The sequence below is a fragment of the Ceratotherium simum genome, chromosome 20 (genome assembly GCF_057802395.1).
Source record: "Ceratotherium simum simum isolate JZ-2026a chromosome 20, ASM5780239v1, whole genome shotgun sequence".
In the NCBI taxonomy this organism is placed as follows: domain Eukaryota; kingdom Metazoa; phylum Chordata; class Mammalia; order Perissodactyla; family Rhinocerotidae; genus Ceratotherium; species Ceratotherium simum.
The window spans coordinates 22,000,653-22,013,376 of NC_141919.1; the positions used below are offsets into that span (position 1 = coordinate 22,000,653).

The 12,724-nt window shown below is 39.8% G+C and overlaps 1 protein-coding gene across 2 annotated transcripts in view; it reads right to left on the minus strand.

The window, feature by feature from the left end:
• The window catches only part of PGM5 (phosphoglucomutase 5), a 176,938-nt gene that overhangs the window by 149,397 nt on the left and 14,817 nt on the right, over positions 1-12,724 (minus strand). For both annotated transcript variants that reach the window (XM_004440642.3, XM_087444517.1), the window contains exons 2-3: positions 7,737-7,899; positions 1,709-1,855 (exon numbers count right to left, since the gene is read on the minus strand). In XM_004440642.3, coding sequence (XP_004440699.1) covers positions 1,709-1,855; positions 7,737-7,899 — 310 coding nt within the window. The remainder of the gene's footprint in view (positions 1-1,708; positions 1,856-7,736; positions 7,900-12,724) is intronic.

The following is a 12,724-nucleotide window of genomic DNA, read 5'->3' on the forward strand; positions in this document are numbered from 1 at the left end:
AACAATAAACAAACACATAGGGACAGAGATTGGATTGGTGGTTACCAGAGGGGAAGGGGGGAGGGAGGAGGGTGAAAGGGATAATTCGGTACATGTGTGTGGTGATGGGTTGTAATTAGTATTTTGGTGGTGAACATGATGTAGTCCATGCAGAAATAGAAGTACAATGATGTACACCTGAAATTTTTACAATGTTATAAACCAATGTTACTGCAATAAACAAAAAATTAAAAAAATAAATAAATAAATAAATAAATAAATAAATAAATAAATAAATAAATCATTTTGTTTAATATAATATATCCCTTGCTTTTAGTTGTCGGGCCATTATGTAGGCCTGTGTGTGTGTGTGTGCGTGTGTGTGTGTGTGTGTATGTGTGCACGCTCCCAACTAGATTAATAAAAGCAGGCACCATTTCTTCCAGTAAATATCACATGGCTTTCAATTAATTTCTGCTGACAAGCTAAGCAAACAGTTGACTCAAAATCTTTCAAGAAAAATGTGGTAGAGTTGGCCCACTCCGTGACTCCTGAAAAGCGCATTTCAAGCTCTTCTCTGACCCTAAAATACCGCATAGCCATGAGCCAGGTATTTCATGTTTTTAGCTAAGTTAAATTACTTGTAAAATAAGGATACCAGCTTAATACAAACTGTATTTAGTTTAAGCTTATAGGGGCACTAAAGGAGTAAAAAAAGGTTAGTTTTATTGCTACTTGCATGCCTTTTAAGAAAAAGCAATATGATAAAATAGAGGGAAAAAATGACATGCATATACATGGTATTAACGTTATACGGTTCAATATTAACTTATAGCATGAAAGGTTATAAGTACTTTAGATATCTTATTCACTCTATAATATAGGATAATATTTTGGGGAATTTTATTATTTTAATTCTTTTTCTTTTTTTTCTTTTTGGTGAGGAAGATTGGCCCTGAGCTAAGGTCTCTTGCCAATCTTTCCCCTTTTTGCTGAGGAAGATTGGCCCTGAGCTCACATTTGTGCCCATCCTCCTCTATTTTATATGTAGGACTCCGCCACAACATGGCTTGATGAGCAGTGCGTAGATTTGCACCCAAGATCCGAACCTGAGAACCCCAGGCCACCAAAGCAGAGCGCGGACTTAACAACTACGCCACTGGGCTGGCCCCTGGTTCTTTCATTCTTGAACCACTTGCCTAAATCCATTTGGTATTTACTGAATTCCTTTGTAAAATCTCTTAACAGACTCCTTGGCACAGAGCAGATGATCAATAATTGTATATTGAATCAGGCTGAACTGCATGGTTCTGGCTTGGAAAAGAAACGCCTACCTTCCCTGGGAAATTTCAATAACCCACTACCCTGTTGAGCCTCTTTTTAATTATCTAAGGTATTCTAGCATCTTCACCTTAATTGCTTAGAAAAACAAAGACATATTTTGGCCATTCACAGCCCGTTCTTGGAACGCTGTCGAAGAGTCAGCCATGAAACTTGCCCTATGTTGAAAATGATAGAGCGTGCGGAAAGCGGTTTTTGAAAGTTGCCAGTTCTGAATATCTTGGCTGCTCTCATTTCCCTCTGCTCCTCAGCCAGATTACATCTATTTATCAAGTGTCACTCCTGAGATTGATAATTCAATCGCTTTCAAGTGTGTCCTCCCCTGCAGACACCAGAGTCACCACCATCCACGGAGTTATTCTGACTTCTTCAAAATATAATCTATTACCTCTAAACGGTTTGAATTTGTTCTCCAGGTCAAATTCTTGTCTTCCTAGTCGAGAGAGGTCGATTCGAAGGTCAGGGCATATGGCATATTCCTCGATTGTTTTGCTGATCTGATAGATTTTGTCTGAGACGACATCTGGCGCAGGACCTAAAATTTGAAAATAATGCACCACCAAAAATAAATTTTTTTAAAAGTGTCCAGAATTTCAATCAGAGAAATGTTACCTCCTCCTCCACCAAGCAGGAGAAAGATCCATTTGTTCTCCAAACAATGGACAACATTCACAGTTCAGTTAGCCTTGATATTTCTCAAGTTGTATTCATCCACTATGGAGGAAACTTGGTCAGCCTCACCTGTTCTTTGTAAGCTAATAACCTACATGTTTGTTTGTTTTAATCCACTTCTAAGCAATGATACGTCTTTCCTAAAAATAGTTTCACATCTGCCAGGGAGACCCGCTTATGTAATCAGCTTTATTCAGGATATGAGACACAAACAGGATATGCATTTGACAGAAGTGAGGGATTCCAGATTTAAACTGTAGCTTCCCAAGTGCACCTAGAGAAAGAAAATATGATTCCTACTCCCAGGTCTGTGCCTAGATGATGCATGAGCTTACCAGGGTAAATTATTTTCCCCAACTCACACTCTCTAGTGACTCCCAAGTTTTTAAGATGAGCTTTAGCTAAAAATCTCAGATACATTTCCTTACAAGGTCAAGTTTGTTAACAACTAAGCTGTGATAGATTTTAAATGAATTGACCATGAAATCAACAGTTGTCCTCTTTTGATTTTTCTTTTATTTTTAATTTTTACATCTTAATGCAAGCCACTTTAGATTTCTTGCAACAAGTTTGGGAATCAAATAAGTAGATTGAAAGATCTAAAATATAAATGATAGATACATAGATAAATAGATAGCTGTAAGTATTAATCTCACCTACCAACTATATTATAACTTTCTACTGAACAGAAAATATTTCTTGATTTCTTTTCTATCCCAATCCTTAGAGCTGCACTGTTGAGTACAATGTGGCTACTGAGCACTTGAAATATGGCTAGTCAAATTGAGATGTGCTGTCGTCGTAAAATATGCACCAAATTTCGATGAGTTCATAGAAAAATATAGATTGCATTAATAATTTATATAGCAAAATGTTGAAATCATAATATTTTGTATACGTTAGGCTAAATAAAATATATTATTCATTTCACCTCTTTGTTTTTATTTTTTTATGTGGCTACTAGAGAATTTTAAATTACATATGTGACTCACAATATATTTCTATTGGACAGTGCTGCCCTCAAGCATAGCACTGTTACTGCCCCCCAATAAATGCTCATTGATCATATAAGTAAGAATAGTGCTCAAACTCATCAAATTGCATACACTAAATATGTGCAGGTTTTTTGTATATCAATTATACCTCAAAAAAGCTGTTAAAAAAAATCAGGAATAGGGGCCGGGCCCGTGGCCTAGTGGTTAGGTAGGTCCCAGGCACGGACCTACACCACTTGTTGGCGGCCAGGCTGTGGCGGCGACCCATATACAAAATAGAGGAAGATTGGCACAGATGTTAGCTCAGGGCCAATCTTCCTCAAGCAAAAAGAGGAAGATTGGCAATAGATATTAGCTCAAGGCGAATCTTCCTCAGCTAAAAAAAAAAAAAATCAGAAATAGCAATAGCCCCATTCCAGCAGGTGGGAAAGAAAAGGGTCTAGTAGATTATACTCACATTTTCTTGTCATATAGGAAAAGTGAAGACCACAAAGAGATAAACACAGCCCTTCTAACTTCACTTCTCACCATTTTTTACCCTTTTGCAAAACTTAAAAAGTAAACAGTCTTGTTTGGTTTTTTGCATTTTTTATGCTTGCTAAATTAAAGAATGCATGAATATTCCTCTGGCCCCTAGCTGCCACGCTATGTTCTTTGGCTGTGTCCATCCCTTTTGAAAAGAAGTCTCTCTCTGAGTTTTAATGCCAAAGCATACTGGTTTCCAAAAGTACAACAGGTTCTGGCATGCTAGATAACTTTCCATGATGCCACCCAACCACCCATGTTGATAACCTCAGAGTTCGTCACCAACCTCAGCATTCCCTGACAACTTCGAAGTTCCTTGACATCTTCCATTCCAAAGACTTTCCTCTTCATTTTAGTCAATGCCTGGTACAGTCACACCTTATGTCTTATTGTCTTTCGAAATGCTTCTTTCAAAAATATCAAAATTGAGTGTCCTCAGCCCACTAGTCTTCCATCTACCCTGCTTATCTTCCATCTACCCTACTCTGCACCTCTGCTGACCCTGCTCCTCATTCCCATGCTGACGCCCATCATTGCTTGATTAATCCCAGGCCCTCAGGCCATTCTGGTTTCATTGGTTTCTTGTCCCAGGCAAGACCCATTTGAGCTATGCCTTTGTTAGCATAACAACACAAGCCAACATTTATTGAAACTTACATTTACCACACTTCATACTTTATATGGAATTTACCACTCACAAAAAGCAAAAGAAGTAAGAATTATTATTATCCTCATTTTCCAAATGGGGAAACCGAAATTGCAAGAAGTGACCTTAACCAAGGTCACAGACTTGGTAATTGACAGAGGCTGGATTTGAATTCTAATACTCTGATGTCAGCTCAGACACTCTTAACAGCTACCAGCCCTCTTGATGCTCTGCAATGCCCACACTGCCATGCCCCAACCCCGGGACATCGCCACCATCTGCTCCCATTGCTACCATTCCCAGACTCCCATGCATTGCTGAAGGTACTCATGAAATTACACAAACTGGCTCCCCCCAAGAATGAGGCTGCTTAACTTCACCTGATCTTCACAACCCCTCAGGAATCCTCAACAAATTTCCCATAGTACCTTTTACAAAACATCTCCATTTATCTCAAGTCCCTTGTCTATTCTTACCCCATTATCTTAGCAGGCAACCTTTCTTCTTAATTTTTTTTAACAAATATAGGCAACTATTTCCTAAAACTTTCATTCTGCACCCCTCAAAGTTGCTTCTTCCCCCATCTTCGCCTTGTTACTCAGTTCTGCCCCCTTCTTGGTATCTAGGTTCTAAATGAACTCCACAGCTTACTAATTCTGTGACACTGGTCAAGTTTTTTAAACCATTTTATTCCTCAGTGACTTCATCAGGTTGTTATGAGGATTAAATGAGATAATGTATGTATGTAAACTTCTGAGTATGGTGCCTGGCACATTTTAAGTATTCAAAGAAAAATCAGTATTTTTATTATTGATTCCATTTCTCCTCTAGCATCTTCCCTTCTACTTCAAAACAAACTCAGAATGGTCCTGTCCTCTAAATATGTTTTAAAAGCAACATAGCTCCACGTGTCCCATTTCCCTGGATATGCTTACTAATTCTATAGACCCTTAGCCTTTTAATTTATTCCATAAGATGTATCTGTATGACACACAATCAGAAGAGATGAATACCTCTTCTGGAAAAGAAGTTATGGTAAAATTTATTCTACTTTTATTAGGAAGAAACCAACCGAATCTGTCTATGCCATCAGGAATGTCAGTTTCATTAATGACGCCAAGACATGCAAACATGAAGAATTAAATGTAAAAGGAAGGACTTTCAACATAGTTAAAGGCTAAATAAGTTCAACTCCTTTCCCATATTCAAGGTATGACTGAATAGGTCTCATAACCTCCTATAGTTTAGTCTACAAATAGGGTATTTAAATAATATCTTCTCCCTTAATGCCTCACAGGATATCATAGAGATGACTGAGATGCTTTTGCAAGATATGAAGTCAGATATTAATTTCAAATGCTTACTTGAAATCCATTGTTTAGTTTGGCAACTTATATATTACATTGCTCTACAAATTGCCATTTTCTGAGCCTATTCAATTTCCTATGTTATCAGTGTATAGAATACCTGCACAGTGTATATTTTTTCCTAAAATATTCAGTAGCTGCTGCAAGACTAGATGTAGGTCTTAAGTGTGCTTTTCAGTGAAGCAGGGTTTCTCTAAGCATGCCTTCAAAGACAAGGCACTTCATCAAGTGTTGTGTTTTTTTTTAACACTTGACATGAATAAAGTTCTTTGTTTGGATAATATCCAAAATGGCTGCAAGAAGGGGGAGATAAGTATATTCCCTTCAGGATGTGCTATTTTTCCTGGGGCCAGGAATAATTCATAATGGTAACTGTTGCTGGTTAAAATTCAGCTCCCACCCACATACACACGAAGACACAGTGTTCTAGATTAAAAGAGATTTAAGAGACTTAACAATCAAATGCAATGCATGGTTTTGGGATGAATCCTGGTTTGAACAAAATAGCTATAAATAACATTTTGAAGACAATTGGAATAACGTGAATACAGATTAGGTTTTAGATCACATTAGAGAATTAGTGCCATTCATTAGGTGTGATAATGTAGTCATGTAGGAATATGTCTTTCTTTTTAAGAGATGCACTCAGAAATATTTAAGTGTGAAATGTCTTCATGCTGTAATTTACCTTAAAACTCTTCAGGAAGAAAAAAGATAAGCAAAATGGAAAAACAAAGTAATGGATACACGCTATCCATTTACTACTTTCTCTACCTTTATATACGTTCAAAAAATTTTTTAATTCCTATACACATCCCTATACACATATCCCACTCCACCAGGACCTCCAAACTATAAATTTCTGTAAATATAAGAAAAAGTAAAATAACTCTAAGCATTTCAGTGAGAGAAAGTCAACACTATAGGAAAGAGAGTGTCCAGGAATCATGCTAAAATATCATTTCTCTGGCCCAGAGCAGCCGTGTGACCTTGAGCAGATAACAGCCTCTCAAGGCTTTGATTTGTTCATCTGCAAAATGAGGGGAATGCTCTAAATGACTTTGAGAGTATGTTCCAACTTTAAAATCCAGAGTCTTTCCATATCAGACAAGCATCCGTTATTCAACCATTTCACTGTGCTGAGGAGTGTGAGGAACGAAGAGATCAAGTGGGTTCAAGATCTCTTTATGCCACTTCCCTGTCCTGTCTCCTTGGGCATTGTGATGGTTAATTTTGTGTGTCAACTTGACTTGGACACAGGGTGCCCAGATATTTGGTTAAACATTATTCTGGGTGTGTCTGTGAGGGTGTTTCTGAATGAGATTGACATCTGAATTAGTAGACTGAGTAAAGCAGATTGCCCTCCCCAATGTGGGTGAGCCTCATCCAACCCACTGAAGGCCTGGACAGAACAAAACAGCTGAGTAAGGGAGAATTCGCTCTCTCTGCCTGACTGTCTTCAATCTGAGACAACGGTCCTCTCCTGCCCTCGATGCCAGACTGGAAGTTACACCACTAGCTCTGCTGCTTTTCGGGCCTTCCGACTCAGATGGACCTGTACCGTTGGCTCTCCTGGGTCTCCAGCTTGCCAACTGCAGATCTTGGGACTTCTCAGCCTCTATAATCACGTAAGCCAATTCCTTCGCTGGGCCCTGGGGAATGTGAGTCTGTGTGCTAGCCCATTAAGATCCATCCTTCACTTCCCAGCCCAGAGGGTCCCTCGTGGGCCCTCCATTGTTCTTCAAAGCCAAATGTTTTGGGGGCTCATGTCTCAGAGGCTGGTCTTAAAAGTTGAGGTTCCCCAGGTGGGATACAAACCCTTCACTCCTCCAGGTTTTGGGTTCCCTCCCCACTGTGTGTGATGTGAAGGGGTCACTCCACCGCTTTTTAGGGGTCTTTTTGTTTTTTTTTCCTCAGAAGAAATTGTTCAATATATCTGTAAATTTGGTGTGTTCACGGGAGGAGGTGAGTCCAGGATCTTCCTACATTGCCATCTTGAACCAGAACCCAGCCAATTCCTTAGAATAAATCTCTTTATATCCTATTGGTTCTGTTTCTCTGGAGAACCCTAGTCAATACAATCACCTTACTGGGTTTTTCTGAGCCATTTCCTCTCCACTTGCTTGTCTATGATGAGAGGGTCATTGTAAGACTATGATAATACAAGAGGAAAGAAATCATGATGAGTGAGGCATATTCTGAACCACATACCTCCATTGGCAACATTAAACTTCACTCCAAACTCTCCCCCTGGTCCTCCAGGGCAGTGGCTGGCTGTCAGGATGATTCCACCAGCTGCCTTGATCTTTCTGATAATGCAGGAAACAGCAGGTGTCGACAAGATGCCATTCTGTCCAATAATCAGTCGTCCAATCTAGATCAGCCAGGAAAAAAAATCAATCCAGTTACATGAGACTGAAGGCATTTCAATGGGAAAGTGCCCCAGGCTCTGTTAATACACAGTAAATCACTTGGCAAGATGAACTGAGTGAGCTTTAGGTTAGGGGTCGGGGGAGGGCTCTGGGGTTGTCTCTCATGCTCAATGTCTGGAAGACCATTTGGGGGCACCCTCATCTAGCAGTCAATTATTAACCTGTAAAATTGGATCTGCCTCATTGATTTTCAGTAGTTTGAAACATCTGCTTTTGATGAGCAAAGGATTAGCTTGAACCACACAAGAAGTTCTTAGCTGGTTACTGGCTTAGAAACTCTGTACATCCACATGCTAGAAATTACAAGAAAGGGGGCTGGCCTGGTGGCGCAAGTGGTTAAATGCGTGTGCTCCGTGCGGCCCGGGCTTCGCCAGTTCGGATCCCGGGCGCACACCAACGCACTGCTCGTCAAGCCATGCTGTGGCGGCGTCCCATATAAAGTGGAGGAAAACGGGCACGCTTCTTAGCACAGGGTCAGTCTTCCTCAGGAAAAAAAGAGGAGGATTGGCAGATGTTAGCACAGGGCTGATCTCCTCACAAAAAAAAAAGAAAGAAAGAAAGAAAGAAATTACAAGAAAAAAGAAATGGAGCGCTTCTCTGCTTCACCCCCTTCCTCTGCCTCAGCACAAGCTCATGCAGGAGGGACCTGACTTCCTACAGCCTCCTCGTCAGCAGGTATATTTTAACTGCACTCAGAACAACCACTCTTCTGAAGGCAAGAATTTGATTTCTGCCACTAAGTGACAGCATGTGCTGGGGACATCAGAGAAACTATCCAGTCATGCTAGAGAGAGATCTGGAGATCATCCATGGGTGTGGCCAGACTCTTTCTACAGCTACAAAACTGACTTTAAAAAAAGAAAGCAACACAGCCCGGAGGGGCATTACTTGGTATACTTTGTTTTAAAATAGAGCCCAGTGTCATCCCATCCAGTGGTTCTCAAATGTTATTACAAATTAGAATCACTAAGGAAACCTTAAAATTCCCAGTACTCAGACTGCATCCCAGACTAACTATGTCGGAGTCTCTGGGGGTGGCATCAAGGCATTTGTAGTTTTAAAGGCTCTACAGGTGATTCCAATGTTCAGCCAAGCTTGGTGATCAAATCCCCTTGTTACTCAAAGGACCAGCAGCATGAGAATCCCCTGAGAGCATGGTAGAAACGCAGAACCTCGAGGCCCACTCAAGAGCTGCTGAAGAAGAATCAGTATTTTAACAAACACCCTCCCCTCCTTCCAGATAATTCATTTGTCCATTAAAGTTTGAGAAGTACTGATGTAGCCCACAAGCCAGAGCAAGCTCTAGCACCCCGCTCAACAGCAAACCTATCCTGGCACTAACTATGGCATTGCTAGAAATGGGTCACTGATCAAATACGACAATGAGGGAAGATACAGAAAAATTTAGAAAGAGCAAACACAGGAGCTCCAAAAACAAAGCAGTCTTGGGATGATCTAGTACAGAAAGACCCACATACCACTACCCCAGAGCACGTATTTTCAAGTGCAGGAGGCAGGTTATAAACAAATAAGCCTAATAATAATAAGAATAGTTACTAGTTGGATACATATTAGGAAGGAAATCAGCAGGATTCTGTGATAGACAATAATGGGATGTCAATATTAATAATAACGATAACAATAATAATAATAGCTAAGGGAGCTTGGATTTTATTCTCAGTGCAAGGGGAACCCAGTGAAGAGTTTTAAGCAATGGAAGTGACCTGATTATCATTTACATTTTAAAAGATCAGAGACTAAACAGTCCAAATGATCTTATTTAAAAAAAAATTTTTTTAATAAAAAGCAAGTCATATCATGTCAGCAAAACATTTCAATCACTTTCCTTGTCCCACACCAACCCAACATATAGCCAAAGTCTTCATCATAGTCTACAAGGCCCTACATGATCTGACCCCCATCGCCTGCCATTCTCCACTTCCCTCCCTCCCTCTGCTCCAGCCACACTGGCTGGTTTGCTGTTCCTCAAACACATCAAGCGCGATCAGGGCCTTTGCGTTTGCTCTTACCTCTGCTTAGAGCGCTCTTACCAGGTGTTCACAAGCCTGCATCCTCCTGTCCTCTGGGTTTCTGTTCCAATGTCAACTAATCAGACATGGCATCCTCGACAGCCCTATATAATACAGCACTCTGAAGTCCCTAATTTCCCTATTGTCCTCTATTTCCTTTACCCTGCTTTAATCTTCTGTATTAGACCTGTTACCATCTAACATTTTCCATATTGTTCATTTATTTCCCCACTATTTATAAGGTCTAGGACTTTGTTTTTTCAAGGCTATATTCCAAGAACCTAGAACAAACCTAGCGTGTAGTAAGAACACAATAAATACATGTTGAATTAATTAATTGAAAAAATTAATGAATAGACGCTCTGTGAAAAATACCTTAGAAAGTGACAAGAGCAGAAGGAGGAAGATCAGTTGGAAGGCTATCTCAGCAGAGCTGAGTGTGAAGAGTGTCTTGGACCAGGCTAGAGGCAGTAGAAATGAAGAGAAGTGATTATATATGAGATATATTTTTGGAAGGAGAATGAACAGAACATGTAGGTGGAATGAAATATGGAAGAGAAGGGCTATGGTAGCCAGTCTCCAAGATAGCCCCAACGATCCTTGCCTTCTGGCATTCTTGCCTCTGTGACATCCCCTCCCACACTGAATAAGGCAAATCTGGATGATTAGTAGAACATTGCAGAAGTGACAGTGTGTGACTTCCAAGGTGAGGCAATAAATGACATCGTTGCTTCTGCCTTGCTCTCACTCTGGGGGATACCAGCCACCATGTCATGAAATGCTCAAGGAGCCATGTGTAGGCACCTGTATGGGGAGGAACTGAGGCCTCCCACCAACAGCCAGCACCAACCTACCAACCGTGTAGATGAGCCATCTGGCAGTGGATCCTCCAACCTCAGTCAAGCCTTCATATGACAAAGCCTCCACCAATATCTGACTGTGACTAAGTCAGAACGATCCACTTCTTGTCCCACAGAAACTGTGAGCAATAATAAATATTTTTTGTTATTCAAGCCACTAAGTTTTGTCATAATTTCTTACATAGCAATAAATAACTAATACAGGGGTGGCGAGGAAATGAGTCAATACCCAGATTTCTACCTTTAATAACTTTATGGATGGTGGTGCCATTTATCAAGACAGAAAAGACATAGGACAATCATTATACTCATATTATTATCCATGATAAAGTATGAGCGATGATAAACTATGTTCCATATGCTTTTGTTAAAATTTATTTAGTCATTCAGTCATTTTATTATTACCATGAAATGGGCAATGTAGAAGACCCTGCAGATACAGCAGTGAATATAATTTAGTCAATGCCCTCAAGGAATAACACCGTAGGCTCAAGAATTTGAAAAATATTTGTAACTTTTGTTCATAATTTTCTCTCTCTCCCATTTTTCAGAATAATTCTTAAAGAAATGATCTTTAAAAGAGAAAAAGTGTGTCTCTGTAGATGTTTCCTACAGTGGTATTCATTAAAAGTGAAAAACTAAAAATAATCTTCATGAATGTCTAATAATGAAGAACCTGGTAATAAAGTGTGAGATAACAACTTATGGAATATTCTTCAACTATTTAAAAGGATAATTATGAAGATCATGGAGCTGTGGCAGACTGGGTACACAGTCCACAAGAAGTTCTGATCCCCTTCCATAGTACAGAGTTGTAACTAAGAAGCAGCTACCCCGCCAGGGGCTACACTTTCTAGACGACCCTTGCATCTAGGTGTGGCCACATGACTAGTTTCCACAATGAGTGATAAACTAGTGTGAGAACGAGAACAGAAGTAATGTGTGTTTCTTCTGGGCTAAGGATGTTCAGAAGCAGATATGCCTTCTCTACACTGCTTGTTTCCCCTTTCACAGACTCTGTACAGGTGACCATAGAGATGCCAGAGCCACAAGATGGAAGGAACCTGGGTCCCTACCTCACTGGATAGACAAGAGTCTTTGCCCACCAGCAACATCCACACTGGACTATTAAGTGAGTGAGAAATAACTTGCTATTGTTTTTAAGGCAATAAAAATTGCCTATATTTCAGGTTTATTTGCTATAAGAACTCACAGACAATGCTTTAATGCTAAATCAAAAATGCAGAGTACAAAATAACTTTTATGTGATTACAACAGTGTAAAATTATGTACACTTGGAGATAGCACTTAGAAAAATACAGAAATAAATATGTGAGGTTTATTTAAGTAGGAGAGATTATAGATAAATTTTTTGTCATTAAATTTCAATTATTTCTTTTTTGAAAAGGTAGTATATACTCTGTTTAAGGTTAAAGTGGGAAAATACACTTAAAATTTCAACCTGAAACATTTTTGTTATAATTGGAACATTAACAGAAGATTAAATTCTAGTTATCTGGAAATTTGACTTAACGTGGACCTGCTCATTTACCCACCAATACCAGAAAAATGAGGTAGTGCTAGACACTGTATATAAATCTAGTTGAGGGGTGACAAATGCTGGAGGAGATGCATGAGCCAGAGTGATGAGGCTTCTAAGGTAAGATATAAAAAATTGTGAAGATATTTGTGTCCCATGTGAATGCTCACCAAAAGGTGACCTCAGCAGTGGAGGATTTTAGTAATCAAGTGGATAGGATGACCAAATCTGTGAATACCAGTCAGCCTCTTTCCTCAGCCACTCCTGTCATTGTCCAGTGGGCTCATGAACAAAGTGGCCATGGTGGCAGGGATGGAGGTTATGCATGGGCTCAGCA